At 37.2% G+C, this 25,908-nt stretch overlaps 1 protein-coding gene across 4 annotated transcripts in view; it reads right to left on the bottom strand.

The window, feature by feature from the left end:
- Window positions 1-25,908, bottom strand: part of LOC114029292 (zinc finger and SCAN domain-containing protein 31-like) — a 44,242-nt gene that overhangs the window by 11,223 nt on the left and 7,111 nt on the right. For 3 of the 4 annotated variants that reach the window (XM_027843655.1, XM_027843663.1, XM_027843672.1), the window contains exon 4: window positions 17,205-18,986. The exons of the other annotated variant lie outside the window; for it this stretch is intronic. In XM_027843655.1, coding sequence (XP_027699456.1) covers window positions 18,211-18,986 — 776 coding nt within the window. In that variant the 3' untranslated portion in view covers window positions 17,205-18,210. Of the gene's footprint in view, window positions 1-17,204; window positions 18,987-25,908 lie in introns of those variants that run through there. 4 annotated transcript variants of the gene reach the window in all.

Raw genomic sequence — 25,908 nt, 5'->3', positions numbered from 1 at the left:
CTTTATCAAGTTTTGTAAAGTATCCCTTTGGTAATTTGATTGGTATAGCATAAAAGTGTAAATTAATTTCAGTGGCATGTCTTTTGTTGTATTGGCCCAGCCTGGCCATGACCAATGAATATTCCTCTAGCTATTTAGATTGTTATTTCTTTTTTTGGTTTGTTTTTGCTAGGCAATGGGGTTAAGTGACTTGCCAGGGTCACACAGCTAGTAAATGTCAAGTGTCTGGTCTGAGACCAGATTTGAACTCAGGTCCTCCTGACTCCAGGGCAGGTGCTGTACCCACTGTACCACCTCGCTGCTCCCAAGATTGTTATTTCTTTAAGAAGTTCTTTGTAATTGAATCTATAGAAGTCTTTTATGTGTTTTGGGATGCCGATTCCTTATATCTTATTGCTTTTTGTAGTTATTTACTATTATATAGGAGTGCTGTTGATTTTGAGGCTATTTTTGGAGCCTGCAATTTTGATGAAGCTATTGTCTCAATAAGTATCTTTAATGATTCTCTAGGGTTTTCCAAGCAAACCATCATAACATCAACAAATAGGAAGAGCTTTATCTTCTCCTTAACTATCTTTATTCCTTTAATTCTTTTCTTTTTTCTTATTGCTATTATTATAATTTCCAGAACTATATCAAATAATAGTGAGGAGTGTGGGCATCCTTGCCTCACTTCTGTATTTATTGGAAAAAATTTTTGTGTATCTCCATTGTATATGATGCTTACTTTTGGTTTTAGATGCTTTTTATGATGTTAAAGAAAGGTCTTCCCATGCCTATCCTTTGTAAGGTTTTTAGCATAAAAGAGTGTTGTACTTTGTTAAAGACTTTTTTCTGAATCTATTAGAGATGAGCATGTGGTGTAGGATGTTTTTATTTGTAACATGATTAAGTTGATTATTTTCCTAATGTTGAACCATCCCATTGAATTATAATGAATGATTTCTTAGATGAATCACTTATTCTGTTTGATAGGATTTCATTGAAAATTTTTGAGTCAATGTTCATTAATGATGTTGGTCTATAGTTTTCTTCTGTGTTTTATGTTTCTCTGGTTTAGGTACTGGGATTATATTTATCTCATAAAAGATTTCTGGTAGGATTCTTTCTCAAGTTTTGAGTGTAATCTGTGAAACATGGGTACTAACTGTTCTTTAAAAGTTTGATAGAATTCTCCTATGAATCCATCAGGACAGGAGTTTTTTCCTATTTCCTTTTCCGAGGTCAGTTTATTTAAAATCTGATAGCTTGGGTTTTTTGTATTTTTGAAGGTATTCTATTTCTTTTGTGTTTTGTTTTGTTAGCACATAACTGTGCATACTATGTTCTGATTCTTTTTATTTCTTGTTTTTTTTTTTTTACCTTGGTGATTTCACCTTGCTCATTTGTTATTTTATTTTCATTTCTGTTCTCTTCTTTCTAATCAGATTAGTTATGGTTGTATCAATTTTATGAGTCTTTTTAAAAAACCAGCTTTTTTTTTGAGGGGGGGGATTTACTTGATGCACAGTAAATTTTCCCCATAACTTTAGTTTTATTTTGTGATTGCCTTTGTTTTCTAAATGTCTTTCTTGTAAGCAACTGATTATATGATTTTGTCCAATGTGTCGCTCTTACACAATCTGTCATTTATTTTTGTTTTATTGAATAGTTTAATCCACTTATATTTAAAGTTATAAGAGCTAAATTTATATTTTCCTCCATCTATCTCTAACATTGTTTTTTCTCGTTTGACTTTTCCCCCTCTGCTGTAAACACAGTATTATGTTCCTTCAGTTATTTTACTTTAATTTGTTTCCATCATCTTTCTTCCTCTTACCCTTGATCCTCTCCTTTTGTTTGTTATTCTTTCCCTTTATTTAAAAAAAAAAGTTCATTTTTCTATCTGCTTTTATCAGGTTCTATATTTCTTTCCCCTCTTTTTCCCTCTCAGTCAAGTAGATTTCCCTTGTCCCTAGTCCTGTTCATTAGTTTTTAAGGTTTCATTTTTTGCACCCCTTTCCAAAAAGGAGTTCTCTCACTCTCTTCATTATCTTTCTGTTTTCTCTAGAAACTCATTCTCTGCTTCATGACCCCTGTAATTATCTGGTCTTTTTCTTTTCTATGTATTCTTCATGTAACAAAATCTTCCAAGGTATCCATTCTAGGCTCTTCCCTCTTGGTGCTTTCTGCCACTGCCTTGTAGGGCTTACTCCATGGATCCTCTTTTCCATTGTGCCTCACTCTCAAAATAATGCCCATTATTGTAGGTGTCAGAGAGCACACTGCCCATAGTGGGGGCCTTCCCCCACCACTGATCTATGCCCTCTCTTGTTGGTCTTTTTTTTTCTACAATTACCTGGAAATCTCCCTGTGTCCATGCTCTCCCATTCTTCTATGTGCCAGTCTCTCCCAAGGGTTCTAACTACCCCACACTAACCCCCCCCCCCACAAAAAGACAAAGTGACTTTTCAAGTACCAAATCCCCCCCAGGCCTCAACTAGTGTAAGGCTCACCGCCCTCACTGACCATCTCCATCCATAGGAGTGTTCATCACTGGATCCCCTTCCACTTCCAAAATAAGGCCTCCTTTCTTTCCCTCCCTTTTGAATCTTTGCCCCCTCCACTTCACCCAGTCCCCTGTAAGGCTCTTCTCTCTCTGAGACCACACAGGTCACCTTTCCTTGTTGCTAGCTCTTGATTTGACCTTGGTGCATCACACACTCCTTTCTATCCTCTGCTCCCCTCCTTCCCTTTATGTAGCCTCTCATATTGCAATGTAGTCCCAAAAGAGAAACACTGATTCACCTGTAAGTAGGGTGTCACCAAATTCTGTCTGTAATGCCCCCTAGTCATCTCTTCACTGTTAGCTCTACCACATTTTCGCCTTCATTCCTGTCTCCTTGTGTAGGTTTACAAAGAAGTCTCTTCCTAGCTTTTCTGTTGTCGCTCTGTTGCTATTGCTGTCTGTATTTATTCAGTCCTTCAGCATTTTTATTGTTTGGAACATTCCAGAAGCAAATAATCTCTTTAGCTATGGCTTTCTTTCTAAAAAATGTTTTAAACTCTACTTAATTTTTTTTTAACTTTTTTTGGGAGGGGCAGTTAGGGTTAGGTAACTTGCCCAGAGTCATACAGCTAGTAAATACAGCTGGATTTGAACTCAGGTCCTTCTGACTCCAGGGCCAGTGCTCTATCCACTGCACCACCTAGCTGCCCCCTCTCCTTTAGTATGGAAAATATATCTTTTGTCCTATAAGGTTCAGTTCAGGTTTGCAGGATATGCTATTCTGACCTCCACTGCTCTTCAGAACATTCCCTCCTCCATTTTCTAGTCGGTGTGAAATAGTCTTGCATTATTCAAATGTCCTTTCCTTTGGAGTTGAAACTTTCTCCTGATGACTTGTAGAACTTGTATCTGAACTGAACTGTTAAATTTAATCACTATGTCTCTAGGAGTTTGCAGCCTTGGGTGTTTTCTCCTGGAGGTGATCTGTGAATTCTTTCAATTAGAATTTCATTCTCTATGTTTAGAATTTCTAGGCAGTTCCACTATTTCCTTTAGTCATGGATGGCATTAGTTTTTTGCCTGTCATGTTGGTCTGGAAGACCTATATATATCCTTTGGTTGTCTCTGTATATCCTGACTTCAAAATCTACATTTTGCTTGCAAAGTGAGCACATTTTCTTTTAATGTTATTCTTTTTTGCTTCTCTTCTTCTGGGTTGTCTTTCCCTCCTGTGTATTTGCATTCTTTGTTTTTACTCTCTATTATTGTTCTCTATTTTGTTTTTTGGTTAGGCCTACCAGCAGATTCAAGTTTTCCTATTCTGCTCATTATTTCTGCTGTGTAGGACATAAATTCTGCACTCATAATTCCCATTTCTATTTTAAACCACTCAGGAACAGTATTTTGTGGTTTCATGTTCTCCTTAAATTCCACAGGTTTTCCTGTCTCATTAAGTACTGGATCATTTTCCTTTATTTTACAGTATTTATTTGTAAATTCCTGACCTTGTTTACTAGATCTGGGGCCATATTTCCTTCTGTTGTCTGCTTTTCCTGCTGATTTAATCTGTTTATGTTCAAAATCTTTGAGATTTCTTCTTCCTGAAATCTTTGGTACTTTCAGTCTTTTTTCTCCCTTATTTTCCATATCACTCAGTCCTTGACTCCCTCCGCTCTTAGTATAGTTTCTTAGGGGGATGTATCTCAAAGTGTCTCCCACACTGGGAAAACTCACAGTTTACTAGGCTAGGACTCTGTCCTTTTTGGGCAGTCAGAAATGGCTCCTGTTGGATGCTGTGCTCTTTCTCTCAGACTTGGTGGAGTGCTGCACAGACTCCCACATGCACAGGGTCCTGTCCTGGTGACCTGTCCCTCTGTTCCTCAGTTCTCTGGTCCTACACAGGCAGTACAGAGCTTTTCAGTACTGGTGCTTCCGAGCTGCAGCCCTTGACAGGCTTTTGCTCCTGAAGGGCTGTGGCCGAGCTGACTGTAAAGGCCCAAGCAAACTTCTGCAGTCAGGAGGCGGGATCACCACACCACTGGAAGGGGTGGGGAAGGGGGGAGCTGAGTGTAGTGGTACGTTTTGTTTTAGAGCCTGTGTTTTTGTCTTTGCTGCTAGTAGCATGGGAGGTTAGGGAGGAGTGTCATTCATTATGACAAAGATGGATTTATATTATGGATGCAAGAATGCTTTGACATTAGGAAAATAATCAACATGATTTATCATACAAAAATAAAAACATACAAGACCACCTGATTATCTCAATAGATACAGAAAATACTTTTAACAAAATATAACACTCTTTTATGCTAAAACAACAACAGCCTACCTACAAAGGATAGACTTGGAGGGATCTTTTTTTTAATAACATAAAAAGTATCTATCTAAAATCAAAAGCAAGCATACTATATAATTGGAAATTTTCTCAATAAATAAAGGAGTAAAGCAAAGATGCCCATTCTTTCCACTATTATCTGATATAGTTCTGGAAATGCTAGCACCATCAGTATGAAAGGAGAAAGAAATTAATAGTGTAAAGAGAGGCAAAAAAGAAATAAAACTATCCTTTTTTACTGGTGATATGGTGGTTTACTTGGAAAATCCTAAGGAATCAAGAAAGGTACAATTAATAGCTTTAGCAAAGTAGCAGGCAATAAAATAAACCCATAAAAGTCATAAGCATCTCTAAATAATAATCACAGAACTCAGAGGCAATAATAGAAAGGAATAACTCATTCTAAATAATTAAAACATAAATAAAACATATGGAGATTAAACTACCAAAGAACTTGTATTTTAAAAAAATACTTGTATAGAGTCAATTCCAAAATGTTCCTCAGGGAAATAACAACAGCTTAAATAGCTGGAGGAATATGCACTGCCAATGACTGGCATGACAAGAATAGTATGACAATACTATCAGAATCAATTTACTGATTTAATGCTATAACATTATAACATTATAGTATAAAAGGGATAATTTATAAAATTCAATAAAATAATAACAAAAAAATTCCTTTGGGGGAAATAAAGGATTTAAAATATCAAGGGAAACAGAGTCCCAAAAGAGGCAGAGATGAAGACAGAATAGCACTTCAAGCTACATTACAGAGCAGTAATTATCAAAATCACTTGGTATTAGTTAAAAGGTAAAGAAGTAGACCAATGGAATAGATTAGAAATGGGAGAATAGAAATGATGGAACTCAATAACCTAGTGTTAGATAAATCAGAAAACATAAATTACTTAGGGAAAAAAATCCATATTTGATTTTTCTTAAGTGCTAGGAAAACTAGAAAGCAGTTTGGCAGAAATTAGTCTTAACACTTTACATCATATTCCAAATACATTTAAAATGTATATAGGACCTCAATATTAAAGATCATACCATAAACAATTACCAGAAAACAAATCACTCACATCTTTGGGTAGGAGACGGATTCTTAAGTAAACAAAGAATAGAAGCACTTACAAAAGATAAAATGGACAATGTTGTTTCTATGAAATGGTAAAGCTTCTGCACAAATAAAATGAATTCATTTAACTTAAGGAAGCAATCAAATGGGGAATTATCTTTGTATCAAATTTTTCAGGTAAGGATTTGTTTTCCAAACAATTACCGAGTGCGCACGCACACACATGCACGAACACACGCACACACACCATTCCCCAATACATAAGTAGTCAAAGGATAAGAACAAGCAGCTGGCAAAAGAAGAATTGGAAACTATTAGGAATCATATGAAAGAATGCTCCAAATCACTAACAATATGTGAAATGCACATGGAAACAAACCATTTTATCTAATGCTCTGCAAATCAGTGTTGCAGGGGTTGTAAAAAGATAGCAAGACCAGTGGATTGTTGGTGGGTCTGTGAATTAATACAACCATTCCGGAAAGCAACTTAGAATTAAGCAAATAAATTGACTAAAATTTCTATACTCTTTGACGCAAGTATTCTACTACTAGGCATATACGCCAAGAAAGTCAGTGACAAGAAAGTTCTCATATACACCTTGAGCAGCACTTATTATGATAGCAGATAACTGGAAATAAAATAAATACTCAACACTTGGGGAATGGCCAAACAAACTGTGGTACATGAATGTAATGGACTATTTATTACTGTACTATAAGAAATGATGAGTAAGCTAAATACAGAGAAACATGGAAAGATTTACACAAACTGATGTTGAGTGAAGCAAGCTGAACCAAGAAATAATGTACACAATAATTACAACAATGTCAAAAGAACAACAAACACAAAACAATCAAAACTGAATGTTGCTGAATTACAAAGGACAAGCAGGCCTCAAAGAAGAGATATGAGAAGATACCCCCCCCCCCTTTACAGAGGTGGGAGATTCACAAAATGGAATACTGCATATATTTTTTGGCTTTTTAAATGTATTGATTGAATGGTTTTGCTGATTATGTGGGATGGCTCTCTGGGAGGAATGGAAGGGGAGGGATGCAGGAGGAAATCTAGGTGATGTAAAAACAAAAGATACTCAATAGCAATTTATTTTAAAAATTTAATAAAGCACTTGTGGACCATAAAATATAATAAAAGCACTTCTATGTGCCAGACACTGTGCTAAGTGATGGGAGTACAAATATAAACAGAAAGAAAGATAGTGTTTGTCCTCTAGGAGCTTATATTCTAATCACAGAAGACAATACATAGCTGAAAAGCAGGGGTTGAGGTGAGGGGAAGGGGGTGAAGGAACCCACTTCAAGGGCATGGTAGAGAGTACAGCCTGAAGAGGAATGAAGATATGGTTGACCTGGACACCCTCCTTAAAGTACAGGTTCTGGGAGGAACCAGCCAATCAGATAAAGAGGCCTCAGGGGAGGAAAGTATTTCCAATGTGTGAAGTCCAGGGGTGGATCAAGCTTCCAGGGTAAAGAGGTTTCTATGGTATCTGGAAAGTCAAGCCTGAAATTCCTGGAGAGAACTTTATTAACAACAGACTAAAAGAATAAAACTACCAAAGTTCGAGGATATTAATTCCAATAACAACTGGCCATTTTAGATCAAGAAGGCATTCTCCAGAGGGCAGCAGATGCACCAGCAAAACTTCTGACCTCAATTTCCTTTAAGCTTGGCCTTTTATACTTCAGGCGTCAAGGAAGCTTCTCTAATCCTTTAAGGGAACACCAAGAACATGGCACTGGATCCATGGCATGTGGGCCTTACATGGGTCCCAGGAGAAAGGGATAAGGAAGGGAAGGGAATAGGGATAAAAGCATAAGGATGATGATGAGCCAGACATACACTCCTGCCCTAAGTACTGCAGTCATGGCAAGTTGAGCATTCCTCCCTAGCAACATTTCTCCCCTCCCCCATTCCCCATCCTACTTGCTATCCATTACCAGATCACCAAAAGGAGCAGCAGCAAGGTGAGATCAGCTACAGTATTACAAAAAGGGTATCCTGCCCAACACATTTCACCTCTTGGTGGCAAAGTCCCACAAATTTTCAACTTCCAGCACAGAAATAACAAAACAACCTTAGTATAAGTAGCATTGGAGGAGGAACCTAATACAAATAATATTACATAACTGTAAATAATAAAAGCATAAAACAAAATAATCTTTAAAGAGTAGGGGTAATTTCAGTTCATAATAGATCTTCTAACATGATATCCTGGTGCTAGGAATAGTGCTAAGAACATGAGGTCCATAGCATAGATGACAATGCCTCCAGTAGTATCAATAGTCCCCATTGCAGGTCTAGATCATCTGTATTGGTAACTAAGAGGTCACAGGCATCTCACATGCAACTTGTTGTGGAGCCTGAATTGGTAGTGGGATTCACTAAGTATCACTACCCACAGTCATGATTATAAAAAGACAATTTTACCTTCCCTTATCATTAAAGAACAAGGCACCTCCTAATAATTCCACCCTTGGTTCCCCAAGTCCTTTCTAAAAGGAACTGTCTGAATCATCATGGGAAAAGGAAACCCAACAATTAAGAGGGAACTGAATTATTTCCTGGGCCATAAAGAACTTTCTAATGGGACAACAACCTCAAGGCATACACGAGACAACAAACCCCAAGGCATACACAAGAATGGAATAATGAAAGAGGTCTGGAAATGGTTACTTCAGACTATATTCAAAAGTAGTGATCCTGATCAGATAAGTTTCTGAAGGCTGGATCCAAGAAACTGCCAGAAAAGAAAGCCATCTACCTTTTTAGGGTAGCACTGATTTATCAAAGATACATCTCTAGGAGATAGGATACCCAACCCTGATAATCAGGGATGTTACGAAGAAGCTCTTGTCTTAAAAGTCCAGTCTACCATTCAATAGTAAATGCTAGCTGGCTGAGAGTAGTATGAGAGAAGGAAAACGTAGTCAATGAGGTGGCAATGGGCCCATGACCTTCTTAATAACGTGAGTATTTTGATCAGAAGTGATGGTACAAGGGGCAGGGCCATAAGGAAGGATATGTTCTCTATTTTTGATTGTGGTTGCTAGAGTAGCACTCTTGACCAGGAGTATAATCCCATATGCTGAATATGTATCAACTTGTCCTGAGACACAGGAAAAGGGCCAGTATGATCACTCTGCCAATCAGATATAGATTAAGAACTATATTCTGATTAACACAAAGAATGTCACTGAATTGCATAATCCTTAATTAAGGAAGATCATTTGGCCTTGAACCACAGCATTGGATCACAACTCTCATGCCCAGATCTGTGGGTCCAATTTTCAGTCTGCTCTTCTTGTGAGATCATCAACTTGATTATCTAGTTTTGCAGAAGGTGAAAGGGGGAAGGCATATGGTCCCCATTCTCCCTGCTGTCCTGCACCCAAACACTGATGGGCACTATGCCTTACAAAAACTATGCACTAGGAGACATCTGAAGAATTCCTTCACTGGTTCTGACCCCAACTGTTCAATTCCATCATCTCCAGGTTTTAGACCATTCAGTCACATTTATAACTACCTACAAGGAATCAGTACTAATAAAAATCTGGACTGCCCCATCTCTCAAGGTTTTCTCACATATCCTTACAGCTCATAGCTTGGCCCCCTTGGAAGACTTTCCAGGCACCTTACCTTTCAAGTGTCCCTAGTTATTTCACTAATGGCCAAGGTCCATGTGTATATCTCTCACAAAAGGCAAAGCCATTGTTGAACCAAGCGAAACAATGTTCCTCAAGAGCTAGGTTCACATAGGTAGGGGCCCTTTGGGCTAGTAGAGGAGGAAAAACATTGGGGCTGGGCCTAGATGTCTCAGCCTCTAGCAATATTACAACCTGTTCATAAAAGGTCCCTGAGGGGCCTGGGTGAACATAATCTTAGATGTATCATTTCCATTTGACAATGGAAACTTCTTGTGCCCTACCAATCTTGTTAGAGGAACCATGTATCACCTAATGAACAACTATGGATGAAGGGTTGCATCATCTATTCAGTATTAACCCAGTAACAGGCAAGGAATTATTTTTCACAAGTGGTGCAGTGAACGGACACTTCAGTGTGCTGACCAAAGGCTCCACTTGGCCTGATCCTTTTGGACAGAGACCTCTAAAAAGGCCTTACAGGACAACAAAGGCTCATGGAAAGACTCTGCCTGGCAGACCAGGTTATAAAGCCCATTTCAGTTCCCATTCAAAATAGGCAGTCTTATGAATTACTTAATGAGGGACATCAGAATAATAAATAGGCGAGGAATATGGGTTCTCCAAAAGCCAAATATTCTAATATGTCTCTGGACTTCCTTTTTAATCTATTGGGGAATCAATCAATAAACATTTATCAAGTACCTATTATGTGCCAAGCATTGAGAATACAAAAAAAAGGCAAAAGATCATCCCTGCACTCAAAGAACTTATAATCTAATGGGGGGGAAATGACATGCAAAAAAATCTATACAAAGCAAGCTATATAAATAGGACAAATAAGAAACAATTGATAAATAGAAGCTCTAAAGCATTTGGGGAAGGCTTCCAGTAAAAGTTGAGACTTTAGTTGGGACTTGAAGCCAGGAAGGTCCACAATTGGAATGGAGAAGGGATAATAATAATAATGTAATAGTAATTACATAGAATGGTAAATTCCACAAGCTCCTATTTGCCATTGCCTACAACAATAAGTATAAAAGCTAATATAATAGAAGTCCATACAGGTAGCAACTTCTAAGAACTCATAATAGCCATGCGGTGGTAGACCTGGCCTAATTTGGCCAATGTAACCTCATCGTAATAAAGGGAAATACTTGGGGCAGCTAAGTGGCATAATGAATAGATCTCCAGCCTTGGAGTCGGGAGGACCTGAGTTTAAATCCACCCTCAGACACTTGACACTTACTAGCTGTATGACCCTGGGCAAGTCACTTAACCCTGACTGCCTCACCAAAAAGCAAAAATAAATAAATAAAGTGAAACACTTGTAGGAGATCTGATAGTTAACAAAAGGAAATCTATATCCTCTATATAGCTATATAAATCTATATGTATTATCTATAGCAGGGGAAAGACATTCAGGAGGGAAAGAATATTTTGTGAAGATACAGCTTGATTCAATTCAGCAGTTCTCTACCTCTGAGTTACCCCTCATGGTGAATCCACTGGTCAAGTCCAAGCTAGAGCTCCTCATGCCTTGGGTTTTTTTGAACTCGGGCAACCATGAAACTATGTCAATGGCCTAAGCATTTAAATTTCAAGGACATTTTTAATGCCTTTTAAGGAAAAGAAGTGGTCTAATCTTACATGGCAAGGGATCCTGGAAGATAATTTTCCTACCACATTTGTCTGTCTCCTCCCTTGATGGGTTACCATAAAGGAGACCCAAACAGGAGGTCTCCCACTTACCTCTACCTCAGCAAAGGTGGTCCTTCCCTCAGCTGTCTTTCCCTCCTAAACAGTAACAGGCGTACTGTTATGGATCTGTTGAGTGGTCCCCTGGTATAACAGTAATCTGGTTGCCCTTTAGATATGTGGTGCTTTTCCCATTTTCCAAGCTAGAGTGACTCAGGCCTCCACTGTCCTGCAATTAGGACAGCTCAAGTTGGGGGGAAACTTCAGCCCTTGTCCTAAGGCAGTGACTTCCATTTAGTGCTTTGTGAACTCCTTGGAGTTTTGTGATGATGCTCCAAGGAGTTCATACTACAAATTCTTTAATGGCACCTTAAAGCAGTAAATAACTGCCCATTAATGTTGTGTGTTTAAAGCATTACAGGTTTGCTTCTGTAGCAATTCAAAACTGTCATGATCATGAACACAACCAGTTTGGTATTCATGTAGGGATTACATCGAACCAACTGCTTCCAAGCACACTATCTTCTTGCAGTTTCTCAACCTTTTATCAAATTGTTTCCAAAACACCTCAGACATTCAAATACAAGCTGATTCTCAGTGGATACTCAGATGCCTGGGCATACCCTTATTTGCATTTTATACACTGCACCAGAGTAGCTTCTGTGTTCACCTGTGATTTTGTAATCATACCTCGTTAGCTGTGTAACTGTATGATCAGGATGTTATGACTGTTTGCTTATAGCACATATGTCGGGATGTTTGAAAACTATGATTGCTGGGTATGCACATTACAAGCTAAATGCAAACCATCTCAAGTGTTCTACAGAAACAAATCTAATATCGCCTCTCATTTCAGTATTAAGGCTGTTTTATGGTTTAAACTTATCCTCTCTGTTACTATATTAGAGGCAGCTAGGTGGCACAATTGATGGAGCACTGGGCCTGGAGTCATGAAAAAAGACCTGAGTTCAAATATGGCCTCAGACATTTACAAGGTACATGATCCTGGGCAAGTCACTTAACCTACATCTGCCTTAGTTTCCTCAACTGTAAAATAGGAATAATAATAGCACCTACCCAACAAAGTTGTTATGAGAATCAAATGAGATATTTTTTAAGTGCCTGGCACTGAGAAGGTACTTAATAAATGCTTGTTACATTCCACTTTCCCTATCTTCCATCTGGTGGACTTTCAAATGAACTCATTGGCAATATTAGTCAATTATAGTAGTGTATTGGATGTGCCAGTTATAAAAGAGAAGTAATTTCTGAAGTGATTCTTTCCTTAACAAAGGTTAGTTTCTATATAAATGTTGTTAAAAACAAAGCCATATGTGCAGCTGAACTTTAAATGCATTTACTATTCAATATAGTGCTTGTCATTAGCCAATAGAAAAGTAAATATTTTATATCAGCTAGTTATTTATTTTAATTGGTTGTTTAGGTGGCTAAAAATAAATAATGAATTTTCATTTTTTCATCAAGAATTTGTAAAATTCTCCTATCATTTTCCACCACCTGTTATATGAACAAGCATTTTCACTTTATTCCTGTTTTAAATCAAAATAAAGAAATAAAGTAGATGTGGAACCAAATTTAACAAGACTGTCTGTCTGGTGTTGAGCCTACTATTGTAAACCTTTGTTCAAATAAAAAAGTTTAGTATCAAAATTAAGTTTATATGTGGTTATTAAATTATAATATCTTCCCAAGTTATAACTTAGTTCATTAAAATATTTATATTCAACAATATTTGTGAAATAAATTTAATGTGAAATCTTGCAATAGTAAACATGAGTCTTGCTGGATTATTTCTTTTAATTCTTACAGAATATCCCATATAAAATATTTTTAACTATTTTCTAATTAGAACTTTATAATATTATATACTTATATGCTTATAGGTAGAATAAAATTTTATAGTTATAATTATATATAACAAATTTTAATTTGGAGCTCTTGGGGGCAAAAGCTATCTATATAGTTATTTTAAGCATGTAAATAAATCTAAGAGAATATTACAAGTGGTGTATTCAATCCCTAGGAGGTTCAAATTTTTTCTTTTTGCTGTTGAAAGGAACAGAAAATGTTGGGAATGATTGTTTTTGGGGGGCTAATTCCAACAGCTCTCCAAATTTATACAAAAATGAACAATCAGTTAGGGTTGTCCTAAGTGGGTGAGGATATCCTAATACTGGCAAGGCAGAAGTATCCTTACTGCCCTGGTTCTAAATCTTCTGATGGAATTTTACTAATACCATTGTGTGTTAATGGTGACCACATGTTTCAAAAGCCAGATTTAAAGTTCCTTATAGGAAAGGGTATCATCATCATTTGCCTATCTATCATGGCAGTGGTGACATCATACCTGCTTGCATCATGTTCAGAGCACTTACTTATGTGGACAGCTTCCAGGACTGCCTCTCACTCTCTGTCTCTCTCTCTCTGTCTGTCTGCCTCTCTCAAACTTCACCAATCAATGTGCCCAGACATGTATAGTGAATGGTCTGGGCTGGGAAAGGCTCATAGTTAAACTCTGACCTGATTCAGGTGAGGCTGCCCCCAAAAGGCAGGATCTAATTGTATTTGAAGCTGGTAATGAGGAATAAGGAGTCCTAGGATTCCTTATATATTCCTAGGAAGGAAACATAAATCCAGCCCCCCAAACCAATTTCTTTTAAAAATCATATTTATAGAGCCAAAGTGTACAGAACCCTCCATTTCATCCACCTAGAAAAGGATAAAAGGCAATCTCCATCTAGAGCTTTCCACTGATTCAGCTGAATATAAGAGATGTAACTTTCTTGGACAATGGACCTGATAAAAATTCTGAACTGTCCTCTGATTAGCCATTGTTTACTCATTGTCCATCAATCCTCTGCCTTCAGAGGAAGACACTTCTTGGGAAGTAACACAGGGAGGAGGGGGATAAGATAAAGATAAGATATCTCAACTTAAGTTCTAGTTCCCACTTACTACTACTCCTATTCCTAGTCTTCTCCCTCATAAGCCTAATCTTGGCAGGGTTTAATACATTCTCCAAAGAAACCTCCAGGGCAGTGATCATGCATCCCATCTATAACCTACTAGACCCTTCCTCCATGAGCACTCTTTTTTTGTTGATCCACTGACCACTCCTCTGCCCTCAAGGTCCACATTTTTTAAAAATTAAAAGCTTATTTAACTCTCTCTTCAATTGCCTGATTTTGTTGTTTGTTGTTGTTCGTCGTCTGACTCTTAGTGAGGTTTTCTTGGAAAAGCTACTGAAATGGTTTGTCATTTCCTTCTCCAGCTCATTTTATAGATGAGGAAATTACGGCATTGACTTGCCCAGGGTCACACAGCTAGTGTCTGAGGCTGGATTTGAACTCAGGTCTTCCTGACTCCAGGCATAACACTCTACCTTGCTGCCCAGTTGCCTATAACACTATTAATAAAAGCCAGAGAATATTTTTTTTTTTACTTTTTTTTCTTTTGGTTGGGCAATGGGCATTAAGTGACTTGCCCAGGGTCACACAGCTAGTGTTTTATGTCTGAGGCCGGATTTGAACTCAGGTCCTCCTGAATCCAGGGCCGGTGCTGTATCCACTATGCCACTTAGCCGCCCCAGAGAATATTTTTGCTATCCCTATCAAAACCCTCAAGCATGTATCAAACCAATCCCACAGGATGAATGGGAGCATTCTCCTTAACCCACTGAAAGGGTTCCCCTCTGGCCATCCCATCAACCAAGACTCCCTGTCACAACATCCTTCCTTCCACTTAAAAATGAATTTAATCATTAACTACACAAAACATTTTGGCCCAGGCCAAACCCAGGCCACAAGTAATTCAGATTTCACGGATGAAATGTATTGAGACACCTGTGGACCATAAAATAAAATAAAAAATAACTTTACAAGTTAAAATGGGCATTAATTCTAATAAAATTCTACTCTGCCTTTCATCCCCAAACCACCAGGTCAGGAAGGCTTTCTACAGACTCCACTTCCCTTGTGTTGAGCAGTAAGGAAGTCAAATAGCCTTCCTTAAAGGATCAACCCTGCATACCCTACAGGAGCTACTGTCTGGGATGCAGGTTGCTGGATCAGGCTGAGGAAGAAGGTGGAGAGCATGGGGCCAGGAAGTGAAGAGGAAATATAGGAAAGAAAGTATCCAGAAGAAGGTAATCAACATTGTCAAATGCAGCAGAGGAATTAAAAGGAATCAGGACTGAGAAAAGGCCATTATTAGATCTGACACTTCAAAGTCCTGCATGCTGCCAGAGGAAGACAAAATTCTGAAAGCCTGTCTCATTCATCCATGCTGTCCTGTTTCATCTGTGATATAACTGAGCAACACTACTATTAATCTCACTGACTTTATAGCATACCTCTCTTCTCATTCCCAATCTCCCAACTGCTCCTCTCTCCTTTGGGCCACTGATCCTACCCCACTCACCATTCTGGATAAGGTGACCTTGCCTCCAACTTAACTGAGATAAGAAACATCCAGGACTTCTTTTTTAATAAAAATTCCTTGTTATAGCTCCCATTTTCCCATAGTTATCATCCTTGGGGTGTCCACTCCATTTCACTCAACCCTTTATTTACCCTTCCCCCCCACATTTGATTTCCTGCCTAGTCATATTCAATGGTTGGTAATCACTAAGATGGAAAAAGTGCTTTCCTCACAACAAAACTATGAGGTGGGTAGTGCATGTGTTATCTCCATTTTTATCCTTAAGGAAATTGAGGCTCTGAAAGGCTAAACAATTTACTCAAAGCCACACAGACAGTGCCAAGATACAATCTTAGGTCTCTTGACTCTGTTGGAAAGCTATTTCAGTGCTACCCATATGAAACAGTTGCCCTCTACATTTACATTTGCATATTCAAATTTCAAGAGGTTCATTCACCCTACCAAGACCTTGAATCTGTCACGAAGGATCTGTGACAGCAGGTGGTGGGGCCTCTGTCAGTGTCCAAACTCTGATATTAGGATTCAGCCATGCTTACTCCTCATATCCCGGTTATATGTTTTTGATTATTATCATTATCACAAGCTTCCAGGTTAAGCTACTTAAGGTACAAGAACAAGCTTTCTAAGTATTAAAGCCTTGCTTTTACGGCTGTATCTGTTCCCTTTTCTTCCAGTTCCTCTGGACCTCCTAATTTCTGTCCACCTGCCTTTCTTTGTTTGAATATCTCCTGCAGATTTTTTGACCGCTATATATTTGTAAAGATTTCAAATAAGCTGTCTGACCCAGTCCTGTGGTACTTACTGATTTCTATTTCTTATGTTGCCCAAACATTTTTGTGTCATCCTCATTCTGACAATTCATCTGGTTCTTTTGACCCAGTGGTTAACTGAAAATGCAATTACAACTATTAACTTTCTAAAGTAAAAACATGTATGTGTTTATGTATATTATATATGTGTAATATATATATGCAATATATATTAAAACACACAAATATAAAGAATATATATACATGTATATACACGTGAACTCCTCCAATGCCTTATTACAGCATGCGGTGACTCTGGGGTTGCAAAACCTGTATTAGCATAGTATAAGCTTTCATAGACCCTACACCACACTAGAAAAGCTTTAAGTGAATGATTATCTGTCATCCAAGGGCAGTATAAGTAAGTTCAAAGATGCTTAAAAACAAGGTTACAGATTTATTAACATGCCTACAGGGTTATATATTTTTTTGGCCACAGCAACTCTAGAAGACTATCTACAAAGTTGAGAGGTTGCAATCTTACCAGTGAAGAGGTTGAGGTTGTGTTGTGTATCAGTAAAGGGAGTACCCATACTAATAAAACTGCAGATTCTTGAAATATATGACATTATTAAAACAGTTAAACACAAAAACTTTAAAGACTACAATATTTAGAGATGAAATATATAGAACAAGCTTTAAAGGGGAAAAAAGGCAACTTAGGTACAATTCATTATCTTTTTTATTAATCCTTATCTATTACAAATCACCTTTTAATCTAACCCCGGTTTATCCCCAAACCTAATCAGAAAGCTTCTAACTCACCCTGGATCTTAGTGTCAGATCTATCCTGGAGTACATGGTTCCCAGATTTCAGGCCACTAAAACTTAGGTTTTTTCTTAGTCATTATTAGCTACATTAAGAATCCTGTGACTACCATAGTTATAGGATATGACTGAGTCACATAGTCACATGACTTTGTCGAACAACCAGTGGCTTCTCCATTTTCTTGTTGTATATTTTTCTAGTCTTTCTAGGACTCAAGTGGCATGAGGAAGAAATTGCAGCTTTTATGTCTGTATTTCTTCTCCCTGTTTACCCTATTTTCCTCTGTCCTAATGATGAAATATGCAAAACATATCTATGTTTGAGAAACAAATCTTTTCTGGTCAAACCTTATTCTTGAAGGATTAGCCCTACGTCTTCTCAACAGGTATTTTCAGCTGCTAGCTAAGGTCTTCTAGCAATTTCCAGGCAATGGTGCCCTTACCAACTGCTACACTAATACTCAGGGAAGATAAAGTACCAGAGAATTATTAGGAGAAGGGCCAAAATCTCAAAGGTGTGGTTTAAAGTGAAATAAACTTGTTCCCTTGAGTGGTAGCCAAAAGTCACTGATTAGTTACTAGATAGCATTCCATTTGGGGGTTGCCTTAAACTCTTTATAATTCTTCACTGATTCGCCATCCTAATTTCTACAGGAACTATAAAAGTATGGGGATTGTGTGTATATGTTGGGGAGAAATGGAGGCGGGTAGGGTGTTTAAGGCCTTTCTGCTTCTGTCTACTATGGATCAGGTCTGCGGGCCTTCTAAGAGCCATCAGCCAGAAAAATAATTATTCTCTGCTTAGTCTTTGTTTCTGGGAATGTTCCATTCTTCTAGCTCTCATGTAGTACTTATTATTGTGACTGAAGTTGAAGCTACCACTTAAATTTTTCTTAGATTTATTATGCTGTAGAGTTTTTCCCCAGGGGCCCCTCTTTGACATTTAATAAGGAATAAGCAAATTCTGAGTTTTCCCCATATCTGCCATGTTTTTCTCCCTTTGGCATGTGCACTCTCTGGTGCTGAGAAAGGTTTGACTTAGTACAGAAAGCTTTCTCACATTTACTACAATGGTAAGGCTTCTCCTTAGAGTGAATTCTCTGATGTTTAATAAGATTTGAACTATGACTGAAGGTTTTCCCACATTCGTTACATTTATAGGGTCTCTCTCCAGTGTGAAGTCTCTGGTGTGAAATAAGACCTGCTTGCTGACTAAAGCTTTTCCCACATTGATTACATTGGTATGGTTTCTCTCCAGTGTGGATTCTATGATGCTGAATGAGGCTGGCTTTGCTTCTGAAGGTTTTCTCACATTCTTTACATTTATAGGGTGTCTCCCCAGTGTGAATTCTCTGATGTTTACTAAAGTCTGAGCTATTACTGAAGGTTTTCCCACACTCAACACATTTATAGCATCTCTCTCCTGGGCTGAGTTTACTATGGATTAAATTTGAGACTTCCTTTGACCCAGTCTCTTGGAAAGAGTATTTCCGTGTTCTTTCTCCTATGGGTTTTTCCCACTGCCTTTGTAATGTACTCTCATGGTCATGTGCCTCTCTGTATTTGGTTTTCTCAGCAACATCACCTATGAATCTTCCTGATACCACTGCTGGAGGTTCTACTTTGGATATTTCATTTTTAGGTGTTGACTCTTCATTCTGAAGCTTGGACTGACAATCTGAAACAATAAATAGAATAGGCACATGTCAGTTCCCTGTGCTGGGAGAAGATAACTAATGGACTTTGCCCTCCTCTAGTTTGAAAGGTATTTAGGTTCGGCTTAATTATTGTCAGTCACAATAAAAAGAACACATACAAATCACCACTAAAATCTAATGATCTTGGTGCAACTACAAACTAAAGTTTCTGAATTTATGTGTACAGGAGGTCTTCATTATCCAAGCATAGTTGGAACCAGAAAAAGGCCAAAAAGTAAATGTCCTTAAAATAAAGACCAACACTTCAGAGGTAAGCAGTAAAAAGTTTTGATGGGAACTTTGTCATGACAAATGAAACAAAAAATTAAGTAAGTTTATTTTTTATCTTAGGTTTAATAAAATTTAAGTTATAAGTAAATGAGTTAATGATGTATCAGGTATTGCTTTTGGGGGGGACAAGTTTTATGATAGCATAATACAACATCTTTCACATTTGACTTTTGCAAAAGGATCACAAAGAGGGCCATGGTTACAAAAATATTCAAGTGCTTCATCAATTTTCCCAAAGACATTTCTTAATGTTTTGTTATTCAAATCAGTCTCTTTTAAAGTATCTACTGACAATCAGTAAAGAGATTTACCCATAAAAGATACTGACATAATGGGTGGTGATAGAAGCTAGTGTTAAGTGGGTGGTGATGTATGAGTGGGGATAATTTTTATAACTGGTTAATTAATTCAACAGTGAATTTTTAAAAAGTATGACCACTTTCAATTCTCTATGCAACTTCTTAGGAAATAATAGATAGGGAAAGGCCTCAGAGTGAGAAAGGTCAGGATTAAAGCCCCACCTCTGACACATACAGGCAAATCTCTTAATCTTTTAGTACCCGCAGTCAAAGTTGCCCATATGCATTGGAAGAAGGAGCTTCTTCATTAGCAATTCACTACACCTTTGAATCACAGGTCCGTAGGAAAACAAAATGCACCCTAACAGAGCATGGCATAGAAGTAATTTTGTATGACTACAGAACTGATACTAAGGAGAAAGGATGATGGAGCCAAGCAACAGGGCAGGGAGGGTAAATTGTGTTTTCGAAGGGGTCAGAAAGGAAGGGAAAAGCAAGGATAAGAGAATAAAAAGGGTAAAATGAGTAAATGCAGGACAGACAAAGTAACGATTCTATTTTTTAAATCCCCAACCTAAGGCCTATTTGTTTGGACGAAGACACTAATTTCCATGAGGTTTTAGCCATCAAGTCTGTCTCCCTGTTGTACTTAGAAATCAAGTAATTAAGAAAAAAATGCAGGGGGAGATCTGATTATACCAATTATTCCTTGAAACAAGAAGCCCATGAAGAAACTCCACTTTGAATTCTGTTTCAAAACCTTGTTATGTTCTGTTTAAACGTTTTGTGATTAGGGAAGGAGAAAGGTGTATTTTGGTGAACTTAGATGGCTGAGTAATCTGAAAACAAATGACTTGGGGGAAAACTCCCTATACAATAAGAAAACTAGGAAAAGTGGAAAGTAGTTTGGCAGAAATTAGGTTTAAATGAACATCTAACAATATATACTATAACAAGCTTAAAATGGATACTAAACCTGACTGTTAAAGGTCATGCCATTAAAAAAAAAAAGGAATAGAACCAGATCAAGATCTTTTTACTGCTGTTAGAATTCTTAACTAAAGAAGGGATGCAAAGGAATCACAAAAAATAAAATAGACTACTTTGATTATAAGAAACTGAAAAGCTTCTGAATAAACAAAATCAGTGTAAAATCTTAACAATTAGGATAAGGAAAGGAGGGAGAGCAGGGAAGGATTTATATAGAGCCTGCTACTACATGCTAAGCACTGTGCTAAGTGCTTTCTAAATATTATCTAATTTGATCTTCATAACAACCCCTGGGAGACAGGTACTATTAGCATCTCCATTTTACAGTTGAGAAAATGGAGACAAATTGTGTGACTAGCCCAGGGTCAAAAATTTGAACTCAGGTCTTCCTGACTCCAGGCCTAGTGCTCTATGCACTGCATAACCTAGCTGCGTTAGGATAAAAAGGGAAACTGTCAAATGAGAAAAAATCTGCATCAAATATTGCTGACTAGAGCCTGATATGCAAGAAATATGAGACTAACACAAAAATATAAAACAAAGAATTGTTCCCCAATAGATAAGTGGCCAGAGGACAAAGAGAAAAAAGTCTCAAAAGATTTGTAAGCTATTAACGACCATATAAAAAATAAGAAGAAATCAATAATAATAATAAGAATTCAAATCAAAACAGCTCTTCAGATTCAGGAAATTGGCAAAGATGACAAGAGGGGAATGAAAGGGCTGTGAGAAGAAAGGCACACTAATACACTATTGGTCCAACCATTATGGAAAGCAATTTGAAATTATGACAACAAAATATTTATAGCAACACTTTTTGTGGTAGTAAAGAATTGGAAACAAAGTAGATAGAAATGATGAATATAAGATTATAGAGACTAAGAAGATCTGATATGATATGATACAAAGTGAAGTAAGCAAAACCAGAAAAAAAATACATACTATGATCACAACAATGTAAATGGAAAGAAGAAAAACCACAAAATGCAACTGAATACTGTATAATTATAATGATCCAATTTGGCCCTAAAAAGAGAAGAGAAAACACACTTCCCTGGCCTCTTTGCAGAGTATAAGTTATTATGAATATTGAAATTATGAGTATGAAACTGCCTATATTGTCAGACTTAGTTGCAATGTTAGTTTCGCTGAGTTGCTTGCTTTCCTTCTCTTTCTTTTTTAATCTGTATTACAGTAAATAATTCTCTGTGGAAGGGAGGGAGGATGGACATATCTGGCAATGAAGATAGTATAAAAACAAAGCATATAAATGAAAGGGGTTTTTTTGGGAAGAAAAATAATAAAGCAGGATAGGTCAGAGACACATCCATGATAGTTACTAAGGGACCAAATCAGTGTAGATTAGGAATAGCACAGTTCTAGCTTTAAAAAATGAAAGAAATGGTTGGCTGCTTAAGAAACGTTTTATGGGGAAGAAATCCAGGCACAGGGGCTCATTTACTCAGTGAAAGGATATAGTGCATAACTGGAATCTCTCTTTTAGCAATCATGTGGCTCAGAAAGGCAAATGGCTCCCTCACATGAGGAAACACAGAAAGAAATCAGATAGTTAAGAAATAAAAATGCTGAGTATCATTAGCCAAATTAAAAGCCCAGCTTGGGGCCAGGATACTGGCTGAAGGAGGAGGCTTGGGTTAACCCCCTATGCTCTCACAAGACCAACTGGGGCTACTGTAAGCTGAAAAACAACAAAGTAGACCTGGGGCAGTTTGGGTTGACTTTGCCACCAGAGAGCTTGGCCTGGGATAGCTATGCATCCATTGGGTAAGGAGGATATAAAAACAGTTTTTGGACTTCAGCAGGAAGCTCTTGAGATCCCACAAACTTCCTTACTGATTGCTTTTATCTTTCTGTAGTGGGGGCTATTGGAAATGTCTTTATTAAAAGAAACTGTTTATCTGAACCCTTGGGCTCTGAGTGATCCATTGCACTAGAAGTGGAACAATGACCAAGTCAATGTCAATAGAAATTTAAAAAACACTCAAAAACAGAGTTAAAGCCTCTAACAGACAAAAGGCTCTTAGGATTCTCACTTCTGGTAAAGTTGTTAAAAATTCAAAAGTTATACAAGAAAGCATTTTTTTAAGAGGAAAGTGGTTCAGAGTAAGTTATTTCTTACTCAAGCATGGAACTAGAACTAGGTTAAAAATTAAGCAGGGCTTAATAATAATGAAAGATTAATGGGAAAGGTATGGAATTAGGTATAGTATAATGGCATACCCTATTTAAATACAATTTCTATGCTTTTTTATTATATATTTTATGGGCTTATTAATTTTTATATGTTTTAATAATTTTTATAAAAATTACCAAATTCCCTGTGGTGTATTAGAAAGAGCATTGGCCTAAGAGACAGTGAATGTGGGTTCTTGTCCTAGATTTGCCACCAACTAGCTCCCTGACTTTAGGCAAATCACAATCTCTCTGAACCTATTTCCTGAGCTACAAAACAAAATCTCACAAGAGTACTGTATTTTGTACTTAAGTATTTTGTAAAGTATAAAGTGCTATATAAATATAAGATGATGATGATTATTGTAAACTATGTCTAAGGAAAATCTTATTGTCCAATTAATTAATCAGAAAACAATGAAATACCGATTAAGTGTGAGATACTATGCTAGGTTCTGGGCATACACAGACAAAAAAGATAATACTCCCAACCCCTAGGAACAACCCATTTGGTCAAACCTATAGTAAGGAGAGAGAGAGAGTGAGAGTGAGAGAGAGAGTGAGAGAGAGAGAGAGAGAGAGAGAGAGAGAGAGAGAGAGAGAGAGAGAGATTGAGTGTGTGTGTATGTGTGTGTGTGTGTGTGTGTGTGTATGTGTGTTGGGGGGGAAGAAGAAGGGAGTGCTCACTATCAGCTGGGAAGACTTTGAAAGTCCTTTGAGGCAACAAACCTTGATGGAAAAAGCAAAGAGAAAGAAGACAGAATATCATGTACAGAGAATAGCAAATAGCCCAATTGGGCTGCGTAAGAGAAAATAATGTGTAATAATCCTGGGAAATTAAGCTAGGGAAGATTGTGAAGGGCTCTAAAAGTCAAACAGATGAGTTTACATTTTATCCCAGAGGCCACAGGAAGCCACTGAAGCTTCTTGGGTAGGGAAACGACAGAGTCAGATATATCTTTAGGACATCACTTTGGTAGCTATGAAGAAGATAGATTAGAGGCAGGAAGATCAATTAGGAAGCTACCATAATAGTCCAGGAAAGAGGTAATGAGGACTTGAAAGAGGGTGGTAGCCAGGTAAGTGAAGAAAAGGGTATAGATGCAAGAGGTTTAAATCAATAAAAATTGGCATATAACTTAATGTGAAGAGTGAGAGACACATAAGAGCTGAGGACAACTCAATCAATAAGCATTTATTAAGTGCTTACAATATGCGAAGTGCTAGAAACACAAAGAAAAAAATTAAACTATCCCTGTCCTTAAGGAGCTTACATTTTATTGAAATGACTCTTAGGTTGCAAACCTGGGCAAGTAAAAAGATAGTGGTGGTCTTGACAGAAATGGGGAAGGTGGGAAGACAGGTGAGCTGCGGAAGGGAAAATGAAGTTCTATTTGAGTTTGAAGTACTTCTGGGTCATCAGTTTAAACTGTCTAATACTAATACGTGATGCAGGGTTGCAGCTGAGGTGAAAGACTAGATCTGATGTTCATCTGCATAGAAATGATAAACTGATTCATGGAAGCTCATGAGATCACAGAGAGAGAGTATACAGAATAAAGAGAAGAGGGCCCAGGACCCGGTCTTGGGGTACATTCAAAGTTTTGGCATGACGATCCAGCAAGGACTAAGAAAGGGAGACCAGACTAGTAGGATAGCACTACAGTATTATAACATATCATAAAGACCAAGAGCGAGTCATCATAAGCTCAAAGACTAGAAGGGACGTTGGAAGCCTTCCAGTCTAACCTCCTTAATTTATATTGAAGAAACTAAGGCTTGAGTATGCAGAAGAAGAGGTCAACAGTGTCAGCTACTACAGTGAAAACAAGAAGACTGAGAACTAAGAAGGTCACTGGATAAAAACTGTGGTGATTTTTCTGGATTTATTTTTTAAGTTATTCCTTTACTGAAATTTCTGTTTCAATGAATTTCTGTGCTGATTCTCTGGGGTTTCCTAAGCAAGCCATCATGTCATCAACAAATAAATTTGCCTTTAATTTCTTTCTCTTGTCTTATTACAATGGCTAGCATTTCTAGAACCATGTCAAATAACAGTGGGGAAAAGGTACATCCCTGCTTTATTTTTGCATTTATTAAGAAAGATTTTAGTGTGTTCTCACAGCAAATAATACTAGCTTTTGGTTTAAGATATGTATTTTTTTTCATATTAAAAAATGGTCCTATGTTTTGTGAGTTTTTTTTTTAACATAAACGAGTGTTATGCTCTAACATAATTGTATGGTTCTGAGAATATGTTTTATTTTCATTTTTATTATTAGGAACTTGAGAAATATCAATAAACATGGCCATCTCTGTTTTGTTTTTAACATATTAAATATGTTCATTAATATTGTCTTCCTAATGTCAAACTACATTTGTATCCTGAAGATTCAGTTTGTTATTGTTCATTTAGTTGTGTCTTCATTTGGGGTTTTCTTGGCACAGAGTGGTTTGCCATTTCCTTCTCCAGATTATTGTAAAACTGAGGAAACTGAGGCAAAAACAGGGTTAAGTGACTTGCCCAGGGTCACACAGCTAGTGTCTGAGGCCAGATTTGAACTCAAGAAGATGAATCTTCCTGACTCCAGGCTGTGGCACTCTATCCACTGTACCACCTAGCTGCCTGACCTGAAGTTAAATCTAACTTAATTTTAGGAAATAACTTTTCATATGTTACTATAGTCTGTCAGTCAGGATTTTATTTCAAATTTTAAATTGATATGCATTAGTGATATTAATCTATATTTATCTTTCTTTACTTTATCCTATCCTTGGTTCAGGTATCAGGAGTACATCTTTCTCATAAAAGAATTAAAGATTAAGAAATGGAAGGTAATTCTGAGTCATCTAGTCCAATCCCCTTTAAAGAAAATTGAAGTAGTGTGCATCATTTTATAATTTTAAGACTAAAGTTATTAATTATTCTTTAAACATTTGATAGAATTCACTTATAAATCAGTCTGTATGAGGAAGCTTTTTCTTGGGTAGTTAGCTCTTTCACAGATAGTATGAATTCTTTTTTTCTGAAAGAGAATTAAGATTTATATTTCTTGTTAAATGTTAATTTGGGTATTTTTTATGTATTTTAAAGATATTTCTCTTTTAAATTCTTAATTTTGCTGGGATA

The sequence above is a fragment of the Vombatus ursinus genome, unplaced genomic scaffold, assembly GCF_900497805.2.
Source record: "Vombatus ursinus unplaced genomic scaffold, bare-nosed wombat genome assembly UNPS02005197.1, whole genome shotgun sequence".
Classification (NCBI taxonomy): Eukaryota; Metazoa; Chordata; class Mammalia; order Diprotodontia; family Vombatidae; genus Vombatus; species Vombatus ursinus.
This window is presented reverse-complemented; position numbering and strand designations above follow the sequence as displayed.